This window comes from Indicator indicator, chromosome 6 (genome assembly GCF_027791375.1).
Source record: "Indicator indicator isolate 239-I01 chromosome 6, UM_Iind_1.1, whole genome shotgun sequence".
Lineage (NCBI taxonomy): Eukaryota > Metazoa > Chordata > Aves > Piciformes > Indicatoridae > Indicator > Indicator indicator.
The window spans coordinates 15,643,469-15,662,616 of NC_072015.1; the positions used below are offsets into that span (position 1 = coordinate 15,643,469).

The 19,148-nt window shown below is 40.9% G+C and overlaps 1 protein-coding gene across 1 annotated transcript; it reads right to left on the bottom strand.

The window, feature by feature from the left end:
* Positions 1-306: 306 nt before the first annotated feature.
* Positions 307-12,328, bottom strand: RPP40 (ribonuclease P/MRP subunit p40). The gene is made up of 8 exons (XM_054381974.1): positions 12,200-12,328; positions 10,535-10,679; positions 9,416-9,484; positions 7,313-7,408; positions 6,074-6,199; positions 2,722-2,920; positions 1,771-1,905; positions 307-505 (listed from the first exon to the last, which is right to left on the bottom strand). Exons 1-8 carry the CDS (start codon positions 12,326-12,328, stop codon positions 307-309), a joined length of 1,098 nt encoding a protein of 365 aa, XP_054237949.1.
* Between the last annotated feature and the right edge of the window lie 6,820 nt (positions 12,329-19,148).

Sequence of the window (19,148 nt, forward strand, 5' to 3'; positions counted from 1 at the left end):
TCTGCAAAACCCCAAAAGCAGATCTGTAAACCCTTACTTTTACTATGCTCAATGCGTGCTCCTCCCTCCCACTGCTGCATACCCCCTTCACCTTTTTTCTCCAAATTATGGAGAACACGTGGGTTTTACATTTGCCAGTATTGAGCCTCATTGATCCATTCCTTTCATCGTAAGTCATCCTTCAAGGGTTATAAGTAATAGAAAAATACCTAGTCTGAGTACTTAACTTGTTACCTAATTAGTTTTATAAAAACTATGTGATTCGGTCTATACAGTAAGATAGGAATAGCTTCCATAGATGTCGCTTTATGGAGGACAATCATCATAACTTCCAACAGCCATCTGAAGCCAGTAGTCCAGATTTCTGAAGATGACAAAGTTGTACAAATTCTCTCCTCCTTTGTGGAATCCATGTTCGCTTTCTCTCCAGGAAACAGGGCTGTCTGCAAAGCCATGCACAGTTAAGGTCAGCCAATAGGCCAGTTTTGGATCACCAAAATAGCAACTGTAAGTAAGGAGAAAATTAGATCAGTAATTATGATGGTACAGACAGCATGTTCAAGTAAAATAAATAAAGACACTGTCACTGCAAAGAAAATTTGTAATTAGGAATTTAAAAAAATCCTCCTTTAGTACAGAGAACATCATCTTTTGCATTTATTATCAGAAGACATCAGGAAATTAAATAAGATTGACGATTCTTGATGATTCATTGACTAATCTTTATGATTTCTACCAGATTTTTAGACATGGCAAACCTACAATTTATAGCAATATAAAAAGTTTTATATTCATGGACAGTAGTCGTTATTAATTTTCTACACCATGCACTGTCTTTCAGAAAGCAGAACACATACTGAGGACAGTTGCTATCAGGGCAAAAAAGATATTGGAAGAAGAAAGGCAGTCAGGCTATGCTTGACACCAGTACTTCCAGAAAGGAACTGGATTACATATAATCAAAACCATACATTATTCACTGCTCTGAAGTAAAATAAAAGCCAAAGAAATTTGTCTTCCAATCCTAGCCTGGGGAAGCTTTCTGCTCGAGAGTTGACAACTGGTCCAAGAGTAAAGATCATATTCCAGATAAAACTACAGCAACATTGTCCTGAGTCAGAGCTACAACTGTTAGCCACCAGGCACTTCAAGCACTGTTTCAAGTGAGAAGCAAAGAGCTTCCAGAATTTGCTGTCAGTAGCACCAATATACAATACACATAGATACACACTGACCTGTGATACACCAATATCATGTAGTTTGGCATTGATTTACAACTACATTCATCTCAGTCATTGCTATCCAGTGTCCTGTGTTACAAACACTTGATTCAAAAAACTTGCTGTAAATTAAAGGCTGCAATAACCTTTAAGTACCCATGAGTACTCCTTTTGATATCATAAAGGGATTTCAATAATATTTTCCATCAGTAGTTAAAAATACTAAATCAGATGTATTTGAGGGAATATGGTTTTCATAGAGAAGGGGTATTTAAAATATGTAGGAGCTCAGTAGAGCCATGGTTCCTTAGTAATTAAAATTAAAAGCAAAGTCATTACTAGAATACAAGGAATTTTCAAAATTTGAAGTATCCAAAATTGTTTATTTCTTTTTTATACTGATGTCAACCTTTCAGTTTCTTTCCTAGTTAGAAAAATGAATCTTCCTTTTGTATATTTTTCTATTTATCCCCACCCCGTCCCCTGGACTACTGAAAATGGAAGTCTCAGAGCACAAGTGTTTTAGTAATATACTCCTGACAGGCCTTACCACAGCTGCTCCAGTAACTGAGTTATCTTCTCAGGAATTATAAAGCCTGTGATTGTGCACAAAAATGCTTTTTCCACCACTGTGTTGGGCTGAGGGCAGCTATAGGTCGACAAAAAGCTAGATGATTTGTTCTCTCTGAAAGAAAAAACTATGAACATCACCAAAGTAAAATAAACATACTTCTAATCTTCTACATGGTTAACTCTGGTAAGCTGATAAACACCACCCAGTAACTCACTCAGTCCCCCCTAGTGCAATGGGGGTGAGAATCCAAAGGGTAAAACTCATGGTTTGAGACACTGACAGTTTAACAGTTAACACGCAGAGTCTTGCACCTAGGAAAGAACAACCCTAGGTATAATTTGACTGACCTGTTGGAGAGCAGTGAAGGGGAAAGAGACCTGGGGTTCCTAGTGGATAGAAGGATGAACGTGAGCCAGCAATGTGCTCTTGTGGCCAAGAACGCCAATGCCATTCTGGGGTGTATTAGAAGGGGTGTGGTTAGCAGGTTGAGAGAGGTTCTTCCCCACCTCTACTCTGCCCTTCTGAGGCTATTGTGTCCAGTTCTGGGTCCCTCAGTTTAAGCAGGACAGGGAACTGCTTGGAAAGGTCCAGCACAGAGCCATGAAAATGATTAAGGGAATAGAACATCTTCCTTATGAGGAGAGACTGAGGGAGCTGGGGCTCTTTAGTTTGGAGAAGAGGAGACTAAGGGGTGACCCCATTAATGTTTACAAATATGTACAGGGTGAGTGTGAAGAGGATGGTGTCAGACTCTTCTCAGTGATGACCAATGACAGGATGAGGGGCAATGGGTGGAAGCTGAGGCAATACTTTTTCACTGTGAGGGTGACAGAACACTGGAACAGGCTGCCTTGGGGGTTTGGTGGAGCCAAACTATCTTTCCTTACTTAAAAATCCATTTAAGGATCAATAAAATGAAATACTTACAAGCTAACTTGATTCCAGACAGCACCTAGCCATTCGAACAGTTCCTCAGTGCTGCAGGACTCCTCTGGCTTGCCTTCTAGTTCATTACTGTCTAACACTGGACACTGCAAGTCCCTTATGGTGCTGAATGTTATTTTTGGCTTCAGGGCCTGTATTTGGTGTTTTGAAAAGTATGACATCAGTGTGGATTCCTCTGCACCTTAACAACACAAGACCACAAACAGCTGTTACAAAACTACTTAAAAGGAGTATTGAATACACAAAACCTTTATTTTATGTATACAAGAAATGGCAGGGTGTAAAGCTCTTTACATGCTGTTACCTTTGGCCAAAGTCATAAACCTTCAGCTTCTTTATCTTCCTGGAAATAAAAATCAGTGCAAGATCCAACAACTCAGTATAGTTCAGTAAGTTTACTATTTAACTAGCAAGCATATATAGAAAAAGCAAGCAAAATTCATTTGGCAAGTAATAAAATGAACTCATGAGAAGAATTTGGAATGTTCCTGAAAAGGAACACAAGAAAGGATGCAGGAACACACTAACGGCTCCCCAAGACAAAGTTGTCTACAAATGCACTCATATTTTAACTATACCCACGTCTATACACAAGTGGCAAGAGAACATTTTGCCTTACTCATGCCCATACATACATTCCCTTTGTGCTCACATGCAAGTACTTGCTGCTGTAGAAGGGCAATGACTTATACCATTAGGTCATCTCTGGCAATTCCTTGGACATTGCTGCTTCAAATGGAAAATACATGTGGTAGACGCACTCAACGATAATGGAGCTCTAAGCTGAGGTAAAGGGAACTAAGCTCACATGAATTCAGACATTAGTCCCTCAAAAACGACTGTGTGTCTAAAGGGATCTCAGAATCACGAGTTCACTAACACCTGCTTCTAAGAGGTTTCTAGCAACTCCAATGGAATAATTCCTGCAGATCTCAGGAACACTCTGTAGAAAGCTATAGCATTATCTAACTTTTCCTGGAACATGCCTTCATGACTGCAGCTTCCCTTTTGGTTGTCCTAAAAGGCATTTGGTCTTTCACCCAGCTATCAGGTTAGTGGCTCCCTTCGTTCTCTCAGCTGAGGACAGGAATACTGAGAGGTCTTAGCCCATCACTGCAAACTGCATACTTCATTTTCTTGGTATGATGGCAGGCTTAATTTATGAGCCATAAGGTTTTGTACAAAAATGATTGATTTACAGTAAATTGAGATATCACCTTCAGCTACCATATATTTGGAAGCTCATCTAATCACCAAGCCTAGAGACTCACCTACCCACCTGGCCAAGGTGTCTGCCATCCCAGCACACCATTTCCCCTGAATAATGGAAAAGTGAGCAGATGACTACAGGTCTGAGAACAGATATATCACTGATGTCTGGAGACAAGGACAGAAGAGAGGAGGAGGAGAAGAAGGTAAAGAAATCTTACTTTACTAAAATAAAAACAACAACCAGTGATATGTCTTTAACCGCAGTGCAGCTACAACATTTAGATGTGCCTTAACAGACTTGTGGGAAAGGTTGTGTTTCTTTAACTCTAGCAAGTGACCCAAACCACCAGGTAAAATTCTAAAAACCTGACCCAAACCACCATATTGCACATTACAAATAAGTAACCAACTTTATCTTTGAAGCAAAAAGATAATGGACATGGAATCGATTCTCCTAAATGTTGAATTCCAGACAATGCATTGAGTTTTCAAAAAGTAACAATGAGAAATAATAGCTTATTCATGAGAAGTTTGAAGTCCAGAGCAGCACTTAAATCCTGCAGAAGAAATTCAAGAGCAGGACTGAGTTCACTGCAGAATACAATATCCAATAATTGTTACCAAAAATTATGGAAGCCATATTTATCTAATCAAGGAGAATCACTTGGGCAGTAGAAAAAGGCAGGATAACCTGATTCTCTTCAGTCATCCTTCAAGTACCCAAAAGCACAGTCAGAAAGATAAGCAGCCACTGAATTCTTGTTAATTTACTATTTTTATACAGATGTATTTAAGTCTGAAGTGTGTTAAAGCAGTCATCTTCCTTCAGCCTGCACTTCCTGTTGGCATATGATAGGCTAACAGCTTCAAAGTATGTATGACCTTGCCCTAGAATTTTTAGTCAAATATGAAAAAAAATTACAGATTTTAAAATCTGCTGCTACAGTCTTAACTTCAGGAATCTCAAAGACTATAGTCAAGACTCCAACAGGACAAACATAGCTTTCCATGTTGACAACCAGGTATGTTGTAAATGTTTGTTGGAGGCCAATGAATTTCAGCCAATGAACATTTAAAACTGTCACAGAAATTACAGCAATAGAAGAGAAAATTGTTTTGCCTCTGCCACTAAAGACTTGAAACAGTCCATATTCCCTTTTTCTGTTCCTCCTGGTGCCTGAAGCACTAAGTGGAAAAAACAGGTATGAAAAGCAAAAGTCCTGCTTTTGAAAAGTGACATAAGTGCTTTGCAGCAGTGCTGGACAAAGCAACAAACACCAGTTATCAGCAGGAAGGCTGAAAACAGAATGTTCAGACACAGATTCTCATGACAAAATACAGCTCCCTTTTCCCCATTCCACCAGAATCTATATAATGCCTTATGTCTAATTAACAAAATATGTTAGTTTTATTTTTGTCAGTACTAAGGAACTAAGAGTCTGTTGTGCGTTATGAGCACAAGATTCCTTCACAGAAAGACATACAGATTTAACTTCATATTCAGGAATTATTGACCTGACCTGTTTTTTGGATGTAAAGAAAGAGAATGAATGTTATTCTTCCTGAACTTTGGTACACTAGCAGCAACAAGTATACGAAAGATACCAGTCCTAGAGGCATTTTTCTCTCTATTCAGGGTCAATAAATCCAAACAACCCGAAGATCTGCAAGATCTGCAACCTTAGCTGTATTTATGTCTCTATTTACGGTAGCAACACTCTTCACTATGACTCTTTCCTGAAGACTACAAGGATAGGGATCACAAGCTTTTAAACCATTTCTGTGTGACAAACAAGGAAGGATCTTTGTCGTCTGATTAGTACTCAAAACAGGGGAGGTGATACATGAAGGACTTGCTTGAAATATGGGACACTGCTAAATAAGCTTGTAAGCAGCTTTAATTTTTCATTTTGGTCTTAAAGAGTTAGGAAGGAATAAAAATGTAAAGAGCAGATGGGCAAGTATTCTCAAGGAGCTCTCTAACACCCCTTTTCCCTGGTGAGGAGACTCAAAGCATAACCACATTAAAAGCATTTGGACAATCACTAGAAAAGAATGGTAAACTACAAAAATTTCAACTTCATGTCAGTTACATTTTAATTTTACATTTAGTTTTCATTACCTGTCTCATACCAAGCCAGCAGAATGTCAAATTCTAAAGGTTTCTTGTCTTTCAAGGCCCAAAGCACTCTGTTGTGTTTCTTGCTATCAGGGTGAAAGCTGGAATCAGTCAAGTCAATTGTTATAGCTATAAAAATGGGAAAAAAGTAACTGTTGATCAACTGAAGTAACATTAAATTCATTAAGAACCAAAAAAACCCACAAAGGAACCAAAGAACATTAAGCTTCCCAGTCACATGGATAGCATCTTTCTAAAGGATTTGATTATTCAAATAGGACTCCCCAGTATGTACATAAGCGTTCACCTCCTGCTGTCCTCATTTTGATATAATCTGGGACTGCCTTCAAGTGACTGGAGGGAGAGATTTCTTTTGAAATGGCAGTGACCGAAATCCCACAACAGCATCTTTAAACTATCTTGTTGGCCAGGCAAACTATTTGCATTTAAAAAGCTGCCGGAGTTTAATATCAAAATCCACATACATGGCAACGACATTTTTTCAAGATGAATTGGTCCCAAGATAAAAGTTGTATTTATTTTTCATCACACATTTTACTTCACAATGTGAATAGTAAAGTGATATTACATTTTGCAGAAATTCTAATTACAGATAACAAATTTCCCCTTAAATTTTTTTTTTATGTAATTCCCCATCAACTACTACAGGTTCTAAGACATTTGAGATACTGTAGCATTCATGGGCTTTAACTACTTACCAACAAAAAATGAAAAAATTAAAAACTACACTCTGTCTTTGCAGCTCTTAAAAGTTTACACCATTTTCCAAGAACTTGCTATTGGGAGATTCCCATTTTAAGTGTGTCAGAAATAATACAATCCTCCCTTTCAAGCAAGCAGCCTTGGGTGAGTCTCTTCACTGATTATTTTTCTACAAATTTTGTGCAAATTTTAAGCTCTACCTTAATTTAGTATTTTTAAATCAGAAGGCATACACACTGTGCACAATATAAAAGAATTCTTGAGTCCTACATCACTCCAGCATAAATAACCCCCCCAGAAATTAAAAATTGTATGGAACACCAAAAAGATCCAATGTGCGTTTCCTTATAACTGCTTTATTATTAGGAAAAAGTCCTTGTATCTACATCTGGAAAGACAGGATCCACACGACAACCAATTTTAAGGGAAGAGAAACATCAGCATTTCTGGTTTAGCATCCTAATGAGGTGCTTCACAGACAGATCTGAAATAAGTACTGTTAATATAAATAATACTTACTATATCTCATTGCTTTTTTGCCAGAATACTGAGAAGGGCGACCTTGCAGACCAAGCTCCTCGTAAGTATCCTTATCCACTGACAGAATTAGCTTTCCTATCAAAAAAACCCAAACTTCAATACAAATAACCTTCTAGTTCCTTCCTTTTGAAGTCTTCTGTGTACCTTGTGCAATGTTATCTTTGGATCTATGGTATTACTAATGTAATCCAGACTCCTTAGCTCTAGTTAAATGGATTAACCAGATTAATTCTCACAAAAAGTTAAAACTCAAATTACTCTTTTTTTATCAAAGAGTTCTTATGAACTAGAATACAAGAAGAAACACTTATTCCTGAGACAGTCATAACTCTTTTCTACTCTACTACCCGACTTCACTGCCTCAACCCTGGCACCACTGACTAACCTCCAAAGAGTGGTGGTCAATGGTGCCAAGACCAGCTGGAGAGCTGTAACTAGTGGAGTCCACCAGGGATCAGTGCTGGGTCTGGTCCTGTTCAACATCTTCATCAATGACACTGATAAGGGGACAGAGTATCTGCTCAGCAAGTTTGCTGACAATACCAAACTGGGAGGCTTAACTGATACACCTGAAGGCTGTGCAGCCATTCAGTGAGACCTGGACAGACCAGAGAGCTGGGCAGAGAGGAACCTAATGGGGTTCAACAAGGATAAGTGCAGAGTCCTGCATCTGGGAAGGAATAATAAACAGCACCACTACAGGTTGGGAAGTGATCTGATGGAGAGCAGCCGCATGGAGAAGGACCTGGGAGTCCTGGTGAATAACGAGTTATCCATGGGACAGCAATGTGCCCTTGTGGCCAAGAAGGCCAGTGATAATCCTGGGGTGCATTAAGAGGAGTGTGTCCAGCAGATTGAGGGAGGTTTCCTCCCCATCTACTCTGCCCTAGTGAGACCTGAAATATTGCATCCAGTTTTGGGCTCCCCAGTTCAGGAGGCACAGGGATATACTTGAGAGAGTCCAATGGAGGGCTACGAGGATGATGAAGGGACTGGAGCACTGCCTTATGAGGAAAGGCTGAGAGACCTGGGGATTTTTAATCTGGGGAAGAGAAGACTGAGAGGGGATTTAATAAATGTTTATAAATATCTGAAGGCTGGGTGTCAAGAGCGAAGGGACAGGCTCTTATCAGTTATACCCTGTGCCAGTACAAGGGGCAATGGATCTAAACTACAGCACAGGAGGTGTAGCACTGTAAGCATCACAGAACACTGGAATAGGCTCCCCAGAGAGGTTGTGGAGTCTCCTCCTCTGGAGACTTTCAAGGCCCGTCTGGATGTGTTCCTGTGTGACCTGCACTAGATTATATGGTTATGTGCTCCTGCTCTGCCAGGGGGGGTGGACTTGATAATCTTTGGAGATCCCTTCCAACCCCTAACATCCTGTGAACCTTTTCTCCACTTTTGTGTGTAATCACACAAACTGAATCACTACCAGTACCTATTTTGCTAGATTGTGCTAACAGCACAAAGAATTTCTCCTCTGAAAAGCCTGAATTTACCTATTACAGCATCTTAGGCTAGATGCTAACAGAACTATCTGTATCTCTGTTATATCTGATATACTGTAAAATAGAAATAAAATGAATATTTAAAGACAAAATAGCTTCATTTTCTCTGCATGCAAAATCCCACCTGAGATGGAACATTTTGTCATAAAACTGTGATGGAACTGTGACAGTATTTTAACACATTACACAACTCCAAAGAATAGAGACTGAATAATTTTCTGTTTTCGTACAAGTTCTGTCTTTAAAACTCACAGGAAACAAGGAGTCATAATGCAGTATTTTCAGAAAACTAATCATCTGTAGCAACTGCAGTTACAGCTGAAGCATTGACAATCTGACACTACACACAAGTTAGAACAACTTTTTTTTTGTTTTAACTTGCTTTATATTAAGTAATTTAATAGCAGGAGTGAAAAAAGTTAAAACTAATATTTTCCTGCTTTATATGTTTCTAGTAAAGTTGGCAAGTATAGTAAGCATTAAATTTTCCAGTTTACATTATTCCAAATGAAAAAAACCCCAACAACCAAGACATAGTCAGGACGCATGCATTACTAAAACCAAAACGTACCATTTGGTAGCAGAGCTGCAGCATTATCTTGATCAATTTTGGTGTTATAGGTAAGTGCATAGCATGAACCTTTAATAGTAAAGCAGAAAACCATGAGATTACAGTGTATAAAGGCAGATATGACAACATGAAAGATTTACCTCAAGATAATAAAACATGCCAGACACCATTTGAATCACTCTAAACTCTTCTGTTTTTACCAACTTTCTTCCACCTTCTCAAGCAAAATAGTGTTTGGTTATTTTTTATAAATCCCACACTGGCACTATTTTAAAAGGCATTCTTCCTGCCTGTCACCTGCTCCACTGAGAAAATGGAAAACACAATTTTTTCCCAGACACATTTCTACTGTTCACATGAAGACAATGTAGAAGGTGCTCACATCACTAAATACATTTGGTAGCATTATCTGCGACAATCAATTTCTTAAAAATGCAAGAATTGGATCCTGTAAATTTGGTGTACAAATGTCATACTACTTCCATAAAACTATTAACCTCATTAATGGCTTTTATGCCAAAGAAAATACAAGTCCCTGTAATTTCACCTCTCTTTTCCCTTTAATGTTTTCTTTTCTTCCTGACAATCATCTGAAGGGTACAACATTCATTCTGGGCCAACTCAATGAAAACAACAAACTCCGAGTACACAATACCGAGTTGGTATATCAAGTGTCTTTCTTGACATCCTTTTTGCTCTCACTGGCTAAGATGACCTGCTGCAGGTCCATTACTGAAAAAAAAACAACAAAACCAACCAAATGTCCCCCAGAAAAAAGCGTGCATTTTCCTATTTTTTCTCTTGCCTGCTGCTAAGAACAGCTAACACAGCTCTGTGCTGCAACATGAATGAGAAAGGGAGAAGGGAGCTGCTTTCTTCATGATTCTGAATAAAGTTGAGATGTGAAAATAAAAAGGTGTGAGGATATGTGGAAGCCCTCTCGACAGCAGAATTAAATGCTAACATACCACAAACCAAAAAAAAACACAGATAAAGAGACAGAATTTTCTTAGTATTGCGTTTTCCCTTCCTTTAAAAGACTTTTCAGAATAAATAATAATAAATGGATGAAAAGTATACGCTATTACTGCATCTGTCATGTTCTGGTTTCCTTCTCACCTTTCTTCACAAAAGTATCAATGAATTCGTGAGAGACCAGTTCATGAACTGATAAACTCCTCACCAGGTAGTACTCTCCAACATCTGCAATAGTACTTTTCAGCACTTCAGGTAGGAGGCCACATTCAGGGATCAAAAAAGACACCTGTTAGGAACAAATTCATCATGTAAATCACATTCTGAAATCACTTCTGGAAGAAAATCAAGCAGTAAAATGGGAAAAATTCTTCTCTTCAAAAGGTATCAGTACGTTACACCAAAGTGAGATGAAGAAAAAATAATTTCAAGTTACTCTCCTCGAAATGTATCAACTTGCAAAAAGTCTCTAAGTACAGCAAAGATATTATTTAGGTTTTGCATTTCACATGCCACACAGTAACATGGTGACACAATTTTATACAGTATGACTTCACTAACAAAATTTAAGGCAGGAAACTGATTTTCATTGAGGGATGAACATCTAGCTTTTCGTACTAGACTCACCACTCAGTCTTTTGTTTCAATTGCCTACCTTTAACTTCCCTTTTGTTTCAAGCCTTTCCTGTATGCGTTTCATTAATGGATCAAAAGAACTCTTAAGCCGGGGAGAAAAGAGCAAACACCAAGTTTCTCCATAATTGTGCACCAGCAATGAAAAGTTCATCCCCATGCTTACCACTCCATCCCTCAAAAAACATTCTTTCTGAAACAAAGAAGTTCACAGAAAACAGATACATATTGCACACATTCACAAGTAATAACTGACAAGTGGGCTGCCTGCTACACAAGTAGAAAGAACAAGTTAACTGCTAAAAAACAGTACTAAAGAAAGAAATAGTAAGAAGGCCTGACTGAAGCTTGCAAAAAGCACTGGCAAAAACATGGTCTTAAGTTATCCAAAACAAGAAATACCAACATGCTAGAAGTTGGAAGGGATCTCTGGAGATTATCTACTCCAAACCCCTGCTAAAGAAGAATCACCTAAAGCAAGCTGCCCAGGATTGTAACGTCCAGGCACATCTGAAACCTCTCCAGAGAAGGCAGCAGTTTTTGATGATGGCAATTTGGCTGAAGGAGGGACAACGTGTAAAAAAGAGGACTTTCAAGGTACATCTGCAGCCAGATTTCAGCGGAAACTTCCCTCTCCCCTGAGGGACTCCTTCGCTTCTCTGACTAGAAACTTGTGGGCGCTGCTCCCTGTGATACTCACAGAATCATAGCATCGTGTCGGTTGGAAAAGACCGTTAAGATCATCGAGCCCAATCATTACCTAACTCTACCAAGTCTGGTGCTAAACCATGTCCCTAAGCATGGTGACTCAACCACCTCTCCGGGCGGTCCCTTTGATAACCTTTTCAGTGAAGAAGTTTCGTTCAACATGCAATCTAAACCTTCCCTGGTTCAACTTGAGACCATTTCCCTACTCATTAGATAGCACTGACAAAACACTGTCATCTCTCTCCTAGTTTGTGCCTGCAGGGGACAGGGAACACCTCTCAGAATACAGCCTGGAAGGCTGTCTAAGCGCCTCTCTAACGGCTGGCCAAGCACCGGGACCCCTCCAGCCGCGCTCAGGGGGGGAGCGCGGACGCCTCCAGCTGCCTCAGGCGGGCAGCCACCCTCCCCTCCTCGCGCCCCGCCAAAAGCAGCGGCCGCCAACGGTCACCTCGCTCCGCGCGCACTCACCCGGCAGTTGTAGGCATGGTCCCGCACATGCGAGGCGTGCCGCGAGCGGGGGTGCCGCGCGTGGCCCTTCTCGCAGACCAGCAGGTGCCTGGGAACCTGGCGGATCCGCGTCAGCGGGGACTCCGACATCACCCGCCAGCTCCGCGGGGTCACAGCCGCCCTGAAAAGAGATGCCTACGCACACCAGTTAGGGATCAGATGCACAACTGGGGAAGAAGTTGTGTGATCGCGTCACTTCCGCCGGCTGCTTCCGAGGTAACGGCGGTGGGGTGTGCGCAAGCGCCGCCTCAACGCAGGAGCGGCAGCCGTGAAGCGTTTTCCCAGTTCACGGTCCTATCGTGTCAGTGCAGCGCGGATGTCGGAACGGTGGTGTAAGAAAGTTTTAGGCTGAATACGTATATAACGAACTGGTCTGGAACTAGGGTTTCTAAGACCAAAGGATGGGCTACCAAGCTGCTGAAGAACATCTTTCCGAGGAAAAGCTGAGAGCCCTGGGGCTGTTTAGCCTGGAGAAGGGCAGACGGAGAGGGGAATCTTCTCAATGCTGATGAATAGCTAAAGGACAGGAGGCAACAGGATGAGACGAGGCTCATTTCAGTGGTGGCCTGCGACAGGACAAGAGGCAATGGGCAAAAACTGGAACCCAGAAGTTTCCATCTGAACATGCTGAAAATACTTGAGGGTGCAGGAGCCCTGGACCAGGCTGCCCAGAGAGGTTGTGGAGTCTCCTTTTCTGGAGAGATTCCAAACCTGCCTGGGCTACTTGTTCTGGGTAATTCTGTTTTAGCAGGGGGGTTGGACTAGATGATCTCCAGAGGTCCCTTCTAATCCCCACGATGCTGGGATGGCGTGATAGTGGCCTGTCACAGAGGGCACGCATATCCCTGCAGCTCTTGGGGTGTATGTATTTATCATGTTTTGGAGGGATGCTCCTGAGGAGTTACTAGTTCAGTGCTTCTGGCTTGTTAGGATGATTCAGACATGCTTGTTTCAGGCATGTTCTTTTGAGTAGCTGTTTACTGGGATGACATCAAGGTGCTGCTGCTCTGAGCTTGGTGGTTTTTATCCTCTGATGTGTGAGGCTGAGATGAAACTGCACATCAGAAGATCAGTGGCTGAATTTGGAACTTACATTGGCTGTATAAATTGGATTATTAGGAATCAAGGCTATGTAATCAGAGCAGCCTTCTAATTTGTGTGCAAACATTAATGGGGAAAGCACTGCATGATTAATGTCATCTATTACCCACAAGCAGAAGCCTCTGTGCACAGAGACGCATCACACTGTGATGATCAGAAAGCCTGTTCTGCTTAAGGGGTGAAAAGTTCAAGACTCTGATCAATAAGCCCAGAGATCCAGAGAGAAAATTTGTCTCTACACAAAATGACCTGTGGAGTTTGGTCTTTTTGTGGTTTGTTTGGTTTTTTTTTGCAAGCTTCTCTATGCAAGCTTCTCTATTCTAATAGAATTTCTGCCTTCTGCTTGGTATAAAAATGCATAGGAAAATAAATGAGAAAATATGCTGTAGAAGGGTCAAGAAAGTCAAGATTCATGGTTGCATATATAAAATTAAGTCAGTATTTCAGGGATTTTGGCAGGAGTATAGCTCACTGCAGTTCAGTGGACCATTGAAGGATTCACGTCAGTGTTCAGTTAGTTTGATTCATGTGTCAAGCAATTTTCACCCACCCTTATTTATACTTTATCCGAACTCCCTGAAAATAATGCACTACATTAAACCCCCCCACCCCGCAACATTTAGCAGTAGTCTATGCTGTAACATAACGAATTTTCCCTGTCTTTAAGTGGGCTGTATTTATGTACACTAATGCTTGGTAAATGCTGACATTTTTATAGTGGTTGCTACAGTCCTGTATACTGAAAAAAAAATACAGTTTAAATTTAAGCTGTAAAGCTATCACGATTTTCCCAAGGATTTCTAACCAAATACAGCGGAGTGTGTTTTTACAGCAATTCAGTTTCTATGTATGTGCAGACAGTTATAGGCTGTAGGCAAGAGGAAAGCAATGACCTGAGGCAACCTGTGCTAATAGCCTGGTGTAAGGAAGGATCTCCAAAATGTTTCCTAGGACTGGGGAAGTTTGATTCTGTTTATAAAGTGACTGAGTTTGGAAAGAAAAGTCTGATCTTCACAAGATGTACAAATTCTCTAGTTTCAAAGCCCAACTGCTTTCATGTATGTTTTTCCCTATGGAAGCAGATCTTGTGCCCCATGTTGGGGTGCAGGTGTCAGAGGTGGCACCTGTGGAGGAGCAGGTGACCCTAAACTGACCAACAAGGGTTTTCATCCCATGGGCATCATCTTCAGGACAAGGCACCCATCCCATTCAGTGGTGGGTCTACATTGCCTGTAGTGTTACTTTTTCCTGCAATGTATTTGAAGAAGCCCTTTCTATTGTCCTTGACCTGCCTTGCAAGGTTGAGTTCCAAGGAGGCCTTAGCCTTCCTAGTAGCCTCCCTACATCCTCTGACAACAGTCTTACAACCCTCCCAAGTGGCCAGCCCCTCCTTCCATGATCTGTAGACTCTCTTCTTCCACTTGAGTTTGCTCAGCAGTTCCCTACTTAACCATGCAGGTCTCCTGGCTTACTTTCTTGATTTCCTACCTGTTGGGATGCTCTGATCTTGAGCTTGGAAGAAGAGCTTGAATATTAGCCAACTATCATGGGCCCCTTTGCCTTCTAGTATCCTGTCCCATGAGATTTTCCCTAACAATTGCTTGAAAAGTCCAAAGTTGGCCCTGCTGAAATCAAAGGTTGTGATCCTGCTTGGTATTCTGTTTCTACCACACAAGATCCTCAACTCCACCATCTCATGATCACTGCAGCCAAAGCTTCACCACTTCAACCAGACCCTCCTCGTTAGTGAATATAAGATCCAGCAGCACTCCTCTCCCAGTTGGCTCATCCACCATTTGCATCAGGAAGTTACCAATGCACTGGAGTAACCTCCTGGACTGTGGTTGGCTGGGTGAGTAGGCCTTCCAGCAAATATGAGAACCAGGGCCTGTGATTACGAGGCTGTGATTTTTGACCTTCATTCTGCTGGATTTTCTGATTTCAAAAGAACACAATTAAAATATGTACAGTTACATAACATCAAATCTGAACAAGTATTTGTCACAGATACCTTGAAAGTGTTCGGTGTGTTTAAGATGAATTAAAATGGCCATCAGGTTAAAGGAGGGGATTCTGCTGCTTGCTCTCGTGAGACCTCAAGTGAAGTGCTGTGTCCAACTCTGGAGTCTTCAGCACAGGTGGGACATGGACATGTTGGAACATGTCCAGAGGAGGTCACAACAGTGATCAGCAGATAAAACACCACTGCTGTAAGAACAGACTGATTGGGATTGTTCAGCCTGGAGAAGAGAAGGTTCTAGGGAGACCTTATTGCAGCATTTAAGTACCAAAAGGAACCAATAAGAACGATAGGACAGACTTTTTAGCAGAGCCTTTTGTGGCAGGACAAGAGGTGATTTTAAACTGAAAGAGGGAAATTCAGACTTGATACAAGAAAGAAACTTAACTACACTAAAGGTGGTGAGACACTGTCCCAGGTTGCCCAGAGAAGTGGTAAATACTCCATCCCTACAAAGATTCCAGGTGAGGTTGTCTGAAGCTCTGAGCAACCTGATCTAGTTGCACATGTTCCTGCTGACACCAGGGGTATTAGACTAGATGGCCTTTAAAGGTCTCTTCCAGCACAAACCATTCTGTCATTCTATTAAAATTGGTTTTAGTCACTTTCTTAAATATTGTTGACTGCAGAAAAGAAGGAAGTTGTCTAAATCTTTTAATCTTGGCTATTTTACTTAGTACTTTGCAAAGAAGAAACAAACAGGTATCTCTGGTGCCATGTTCATCTTAAATTAATAAAGTGTGTTAGACTGAAAACCATTAATTCACTTGATCAGCATCAACTTTTTTTCAGTGAAGAAAGTAGAAAGGTGCTAATGACATGGACAGTGAGATTTAGATACTGTTTTTACGTACTTCAGTTCAAATACTCACGAGCAGTGATCGACTGCAAAAAACTCAGACTTGCTTTCCAATGAGATTACAAACAAAGCTTCTGTTCAGCTACTCCCGTAACTGTTGTCCAAGCCAGGAAAAACAGTGAATGTTCACTGTGGATCAACCCACTGGATTTGGTTTAAATGCAATTTAAAATAAAACAACCAACCACCTGAACTATGTCTTTTGGAGTAAAAACATCTGTAATCTGGGAAACCTCACACTCTGTTGCTTTAGTGATACTGCAGTGGGAGAAGAAATGAGAAGGATAACTGATCCGATGAGATTCTGAGAAGCAGAGTGCTTTTCATCTATATTCAAGCAGGGCGTTCAGCTCCACTTGCCTCCTAAGGTCAGAATTTGCCTGGGCTCTGTATGGCGATGGAAGAATTTTCATGCACCTTCTCTCAAGAAGAATCATTGTTGTCCCCATGATGACTAATATGAGGCACATGCACTCTTACAAGGTGTCCTTTAGGGTTTGAGAAAGAATCAGGAATCTGTTTCCCATTCACACTCCACAAAATGTCAATAGTAGAGGTTGGAAGGGACCTCTGGAAATCATCTAGTCCAACCCCCCCCTGCCTAAAGACAGGTTACCTAGAGAAGTTGCCTAGGATTGCAGTGTCCAGGTGGGTCTGGAATCTCTCCAGAGGAGGTTCCATACTGCTCTGGGCAGCCTGATCCAGTTCTTTTTCACCCTTTCTTGCAAAAGGTAGCAAACTGTGGTCATGTTCCTCTGGTTACTCCTTTATCTTCTGGGAGATGTTCCAGAGAGTGATTCCACACCCACCTTGACCTTCCATGGGTCATGAATATGTCTCCTCCTTCTCCTTCTCCCGTAATGAGACAAGGAAACACTGCTGCCTTTTTCCATTGCTCTCTGCAAAACATACTGCAAGATAAAGGAAGTGACTTGCATCTTGTTCCAAGTTCAGTGCCAACATTTTATGGATCATCCTGTTCTGTAACATTAATCAAGAAATGATGAGTACATGGATTTGGTTGTAAACCATAAGGGTAAGACACCCCCTGAACATATGGCAGGAAAGATACATGGAATGTTAGATATTAATCTTCCCATTTGAAAGTAAGACAGGCTTCACAGTTAAAAGCATTTGCACTTGGCCAAGATAAAGCTTTTGTTCTTAGAGTGAGAAGGAAGGGATTTCTGTTGGGGAATGGATGCATTTTGCTTGTAGAAGCAGTAAGAAATCCTTTTTTTTCTTCACTTGTGTAAGGACAAAGGAGCATCTAAAATGAAACTAAGCAATATTCAGGAAAATGGGTAAAAAAGGAAAACTAAGAAGGAGAGAAAACTGCTCTTGAAATAGGTCTTTGAGGCAATTTAATTGCTGAATCCATTCAATATTCACAGTGAAAATGAATCCATTGCTTAGTTAGTAAGCTCATTGTTTCCCCTTTTCAGTGAAGAAATTTCTTCTAATATTCTACCTAAACTTCCCCTGGTGCCGCTTAAGGCCATTCATCCTGTCCTATCAGTTGGGTGAACAGACCACCCCCCACCTTTCTCCAACCTCCCTTCAGGCAGTTGTAGAGAATAAGAAGGTCTCCTCTCAGTCTCCTCCAGGCTAAACAACCCCAGTTCCCTCAGCTGCTACTCACAAGCCCTGTTCTCCAGACCCTTCAGCAGTTTTGTTGCCCTTCTCTGGACGTGCTCCAGCAGCTCATTGTCCTCCTTGTAGTGAGAACCCCAAAACTGAACACAGTATTCAAAGGGTGGCCTCACCAGCGCAGAGTACAGGGAGACAATCACTTCCTTTACATCTATCACTGTAGTTTGAAAACAAAGTGTCTTCTTTCAGCTGAATTGTTTTGAACTCCTTTCAGCATGTCTTCTTGAAATATTTTCCAACTGAAGCAAGTTGAGTCCTTCTGCTTCTCCAAGTAAAAAGATAAACGACTCAGTTTTGGCACTATTCAGCTGCATTTACAGTCTATCGCGTTATAGAGACATTAGAAATGATGCAGTGAGTCACGGAAGTAGCAGCCTTTAAATGTCTCGTCAGTTTAGGAGTGAAAAGAAATAGGAGACATGTGGGGTTTGTCTTTTTGTTTTAGTTGGATGTGAAAATGGAGACAGAAGCAGAGTTTGAGCAGATTAGTAGCCCAGATACCAGCAAAGGAAACATATTTAGCTAAACTTAAATATTTACTGTGTGATAATGTGAACTATGTATTATCCACAGATGGCTCCAAAATTGAACTGCCCTGAGTTCTGCCAAGCTGGTACTGGGAACAAAGAGCCTAAAAGAGCCTTATTAAATTTGCAATCCCAATTCATGATGATACAAATTGTCATCATATTGTTTAATAAGGCTTTAATGCCACAATCACATTGTACTGACGTGGCTGGAGGACTTGAATTTTATTTACTTCAAATTGCAAAAAATGCAGGAAAGGTCCTGACATGAACAGAAATAATTTGTAGCCTAAAAGACTAAATTGCATTGCTGCTCCTTGCACAAAGCACCTAGTAATGCTGCAAACTGCTTCAGCTAACTGAGTCACCTATCATATCTGGCTAACTTTCTACGACAGAACCCAGTCAAATTTCTGAGGTCGTGAGCACTGAGAGCTCTAGCCAAAATCAGAAGAACTGATGATAGACTTCAGCTCTGGTTTGCTTCAGATAGAAGGTATTGCTTTTCAAGTGTTTTCTAATTTCAAATTGTTTTCTGATTTTAAAGTGTTAGGTGGTTCAGTCTGCATGACAGCTGACCCTTTACCTGTTATTTCATTTTCTCATTTGATTGCTGGAGAAGAATGCATTTGTAATTAAATGCAATTTAAAAGCTATTACAATCAACTACACCACCAGATAGAGCTTCTTTCCTGCTTTTCCCACTGAAGGTGCTGAAACTGTGGGACAGAATTCACTGGGATAGTGGGA

What these genes read in the sequence shown, in the direction of transcription:
- RPP40 (XM_054381974.1), bottom strand. Translation starts at nt 12,328, where the DNA reads ATGTCGGAGTCCCCGCTGACGCGGATCCGCCAGGTTCCCAGGCACCTG. An exon ending in TGATACTTTTGTGAAGAAAG is followed by an intron (nt 9,485 to 10,534) that starts GTGAGAAGGAAA and finishes TTACTATTAAAG; the next exon opens with GTTCATGCTATGCACTTACC. An exon ending in CAGTTACTGGAGCAGCTGTG is followed by an intron (nt 506 to 1,770) that starts GTAAGGCCTGTC and finishes CCTTACTTACAG; the next exon opens with TTGCTATTTTGGTGATCCAA.